Source organism: Fragaria vesca, linkage group LG1 (assembly GCF_000184155.1).
Source record: "Fragaria vesca subsp. vesca linkage group LG1, FraVesHawaii_1.0, whole genome shotgun sequence".
NCBI classification, from domain to species: Eukaryota; Viridiplantae; Streptophyta; class Magnoliopsida; order Rosales; family Rosaceae; genus Fragaria; species Fragaria vesca.
In genome coordinates this window covers 21,942,494-21,946,652 of record NC_020491.1, presented here as the reverse complement: position 1 = coordinate 21,946,652, position 4,159 = coordinate 21,942,494, and the positions used below count along the sequence as shown (strand labels likewise).

Below are 4,159 nucleotides of genomic sequence, written 5' to 3'. Positions count from 1 at the left end.
GGTGCATGGCATATAATTACACTAGTAGATATATAGATGAATAAATATATGAGACCTGCAAGCTTAGGCACAGCTCTCCAACAGCATTGGCCATTGGTGAGGATGAAGTTTATGAGCTTCTTGTCCTCTTCAGCTGTCCAAGGTCCCTTCTTCAACCCAACCTTATCACAACACGGTTGCCTCCCCATTATGTACTCGATCTTTCTCTCTGAATTCCCACACCAAGCTAATTTCTCAGCTAGCCAGCTCTCAAAGCCAAGGTAGAATTTGAGGCAGACAGAGAGTTATAATATTGCTTATGCAGAAAATTAAACAAACCAAGCTAGCTAGACTCTCGATCGAGCTCCACCACCCTATGTATATGACACACCCAAGAGAAGAGAGGTATATAAATCCAATCACACTTGCTATATATGGACTTGGCTCTGCCTGGCTAGTTGGTATATCAAACAATTATATTCAATCCATTTTCCTTTGCTTTCAATTAATTTTATCACAAATTGAATTGTTTTTTTTTTTTTGTCTTTTTTCTTGGTGGTCTCTGAGCTTCTTGTCAAACTATTTACACGTGTCAACATGCAAGGCTAAACGCGTAGCACACGTGCGGGCGTCTTCATCAGATAGCTCCACCTCATCCACCCTCCATTTCTTGCGTTTCAAGCGTGAGAGAAAGCTAATTAACAGTTTCAAACACATAACAACGTTATTAAGAACATTAATTATGAGATTCATTCTCTTCATCATCTTCCCTTATATCTTCTCATAAGCAAACTTTACCACGAATACAAAGACTAATTATAGTCACTCTGGTTCTTGAATTCACTCACACATGCAATGGCGGACGCAGAGACATATGTAAGTGGGGGCAAAAATTTGAGGAAGAAATGAACTTCTAGAGACAGACAGCTCACTGTTCATCTCTTCTTCCTCTCCAATCTCCAATTTTTAGTCCTAGATCAAGGTAAGTCATAGATTTTGAACCATTCTAGTGACAACAAGACACAATTCTTTTGTTTAATTAATATGGGGTAACATATTCTTACACAATAGGTTTATATTTATGTGTCAATGTCATGACTGGGGCCAAATTCGATTAAAACATTAGGTATACATATGAAGCTGTTAGGTACAAAAGGAAATTCACTGGGGCAACGGCCCCCACTCGCCTCCTCTCCGTCCGCCATTGCACACATGGCAAGATGATCGATGTTTTGTTTCTAACTTTGACATGTTTTGTATCTAGCTCGTTGTTATTTGTTTTTTGGGTAAGAGTAATAGGTATTTTCTTAAATTAAAATAATATAAAAAAATAAGAAAAATATTGTCGTTCTCTGCTTAGAGTAATGATAGCATCAACTGTCACCTAAAATGAGTTCTAAATGGTTTACTAAACTATGTTCATCTAGAATTACTCTCTTCAATAAAAAAGTTTTACTGAAGAGTATGTTGTCTGGCTTTCTCCTCTCTCTCTCTCTTTAGTAGTTAATTTAGTCTTATGAACAAAAGCAAAATGTCCCCAGTTGATATAATTAGTTAAGACTAATTAACAGATACAATTAGATAGTACAAGAGACTAATCAATTTGAGCTCGTTGATCATTCATTATCATAACGAGAATGAAAGCAACTGGTGGAATTGATAATTAGAGAAATTGAACTAGATTAACTCAAGGTATGATTAAGAAGTCCGTTTTGATTTTATTGGTTGATTAATTAATAAGAAGTTAAGTCTGAAGCACACAGTATACACTTGCTTAAATCTAGTTAGCAGTTTGTATCTTGTATATATACGTACGTACGACCCCACAGACTTTTGTTTTAAGCAAAATTCTCCCGCTAATTTTTGCTCACAAGTCATAACCCGGCCCTAGCTATCCTTGCCGTAAAACAAAGCATGAATAATCATAGTTACGTGTTTTTCACTGTTCTCGGGCATTAGTGACATTACAGTCCTCCGCCCGTATATAATACACAGAAAATTTTTACAATGTGTTAATACATAACATGCATCAATTTTGTTATGAAGTTGTAAATATGAGTCCTTGATTAAGATGATAATAATAATATTAGTCTTCAAAGTTATAACATGAGTTCTTAAAGTTGTAAATATTCTTAGTTACCACAGAAGTATTTAAAATAGTAATATTATTAAAACTCTTTAAACTGATAATACGAGTCCTTAAAGTGAAAACAAAATAATATGTTTGCCGATTCGGAGAGAGAGAGAGAGAGAGAGAGAGAGAGAGAGAGAGAGAGAGAGAGAGAGAGAGAGAGAGAGAGAGAGAGTAGTAGTAGTAGTAGTAGTAAGTAAGTAAGTAAGTAAGTAAGTAAGTAAGTAAGTAAGTAAGTAAGTAGTAAGTAAGTAGTAGTAAGTAAGTAAGTACGTAGAAGTAGTTTAGGGTAAGTAGTAGTAGAGGGAGTAGAGAGAGANANAGANANAGAGAGAGAGAGAGAGAGAGAGAGAGANAGAGAGAGAGAGAGAGAGAGAGAGTAGGCAATCATTGTAACTGTAATGAGGACTAAAGATCAAATTTATACTAATTTACCAAAAAAAAAAAACTCAAGGTTACCACTACTTTCAAGTTCGCAATGACTCATTTAAAGATTCAAATTTTTAGTATAAAAGGAAGCATTCAATTCCACGAAGAATCAAGCAGTTGGTTCGAGATATCAAAAGTTTGTCAACGGAGCATCTCTAGCGAAAAATTTTTCAGTGCTACGGGAGGACCACGTGGCAGTCTGACATGGTCGTACTTTCCAATCAAATTTAGACATGTAGATTTTCTTCACAAAAAATTATTTCAGCTATTTTGTGAAAGACCATTTTAGGTTTTCTGTTGTTTTTTTTAATACTAAACCCTAAGCCCTAAACCCTAAATCCTATACCCTAAACCCTAAATCCTATACCCTAAACCCTAACTCTAAACTTTAAACCCTATACCCTAGACCCTAGTTTGAACTTGTTAAATACCCATGAATGTTATTTCACAAAAAATAGAAAATATTTGTTTATATTTTAGTTGTAAAAAATCCACATGTCTAAATTTGATTGGAAAGTAGGACCACGTCAGACTGCCACGTGGTCCTCCCGTAGCATTTAAAAATTTCTCCTCCAACAGCATTGATAAATTGAAAAAAATTAGAGATTTGTCAATATTTAAATGAACTATTTTGCTCCAGCAGTTTACTTAAGAAGTTGACAAATTTAGAAATTAATAACCAAAATTGACAAATTTATCAATTCAGGAGAGAGAATTTGTCAATAAATAGTTAAGTTTTCTCTAATAGCTACTCTGTTGGAACACAACTCTCAAAATGGATTGATAAATATAATTTTCATCCAAATTTATCAACTATTGCTGGAGATGCTCTACATATACGTGTATTAATTAAGGGAAACAAATTTTATTACAAATTCTCATACGCTAATATATGTCATGATGCAGTGGGGAACTAAATCACTCTTTCGTACCAACTGAATGCTTCTAGTGTGCCTTTTTTTCACAATTTAGGTTTTAATACCGGTGGTAGCGACTCTTTTCTCTTAGTATTGTATCTTAATTTATTTTGTAATTGAAAAAAGAATCAAAACCATATAATTATATAGCTATATCATGAACATCTTAATTGCTTTGATTTGGGTCAAATTAAGTAGATGTGAAAGGCATATATCTATTTTGTCTCACAAGACATTCTTGAAGAAATTTTTCGGCATCTATTTTGTTTTCGATCTAGAAGCTTTGCTGCATGAGTTCGTAGCCTATAATCGAACTTTCCGAGTCAACTTGGAATTTCAGATTTGACAGCAAGAGTCTTTTGTCTACTTCTCTCAGTTACCTTTCCTATTCCCAAACAAAACTTTGATGTCTTTCATTGGCTTTATTTGGGACTTCCAAGTCCTTATGGATGTTACAGTGCATTAGTATAATGATCTCAACACAGCTAGCTGCACAGAAAAAACCATATTTTCCCTAGTTTTCAAAATAATAGGGCGCCATATATCCAAGTGTTATGATTTTTCATATTAATTTGGAGAGGGAATGATGCACGTACTAGATCGATATGCATGCTTCATATATATTCAACGATCAAATATTGTTTTTGATCAAACTGATATATATATATATATATATATATATATATATATATATTATACACAA

At 34.0% G+C, this 4,159-nt stretch overlaps 1 protein-coding gene across 1 annotated transcript in view; it reads right to left on the bottom strand.

The window, feature by feature from the left end:
- The window catches only part of LOC101309883 (protein ODORANT1-like), a 1,821-nt gene extending 1,404 nt beyond the window's left edge, over positions 1–417 (bottom strand). Inside the window, exon 1 of the mRNA XM_004289542.1 lies at positions 56–417. Coding sequence (XP_004289590.1) covers positions 56–188 — 133 coding nt within the window. The 5' untranslated portion in view covers positions 189–417. The remainder of the gene's footprint in view (positions 1–55) is intronic.
- Between the last annotated feature and the right edge of the window lie 3,742 nt (positions 418–4,159).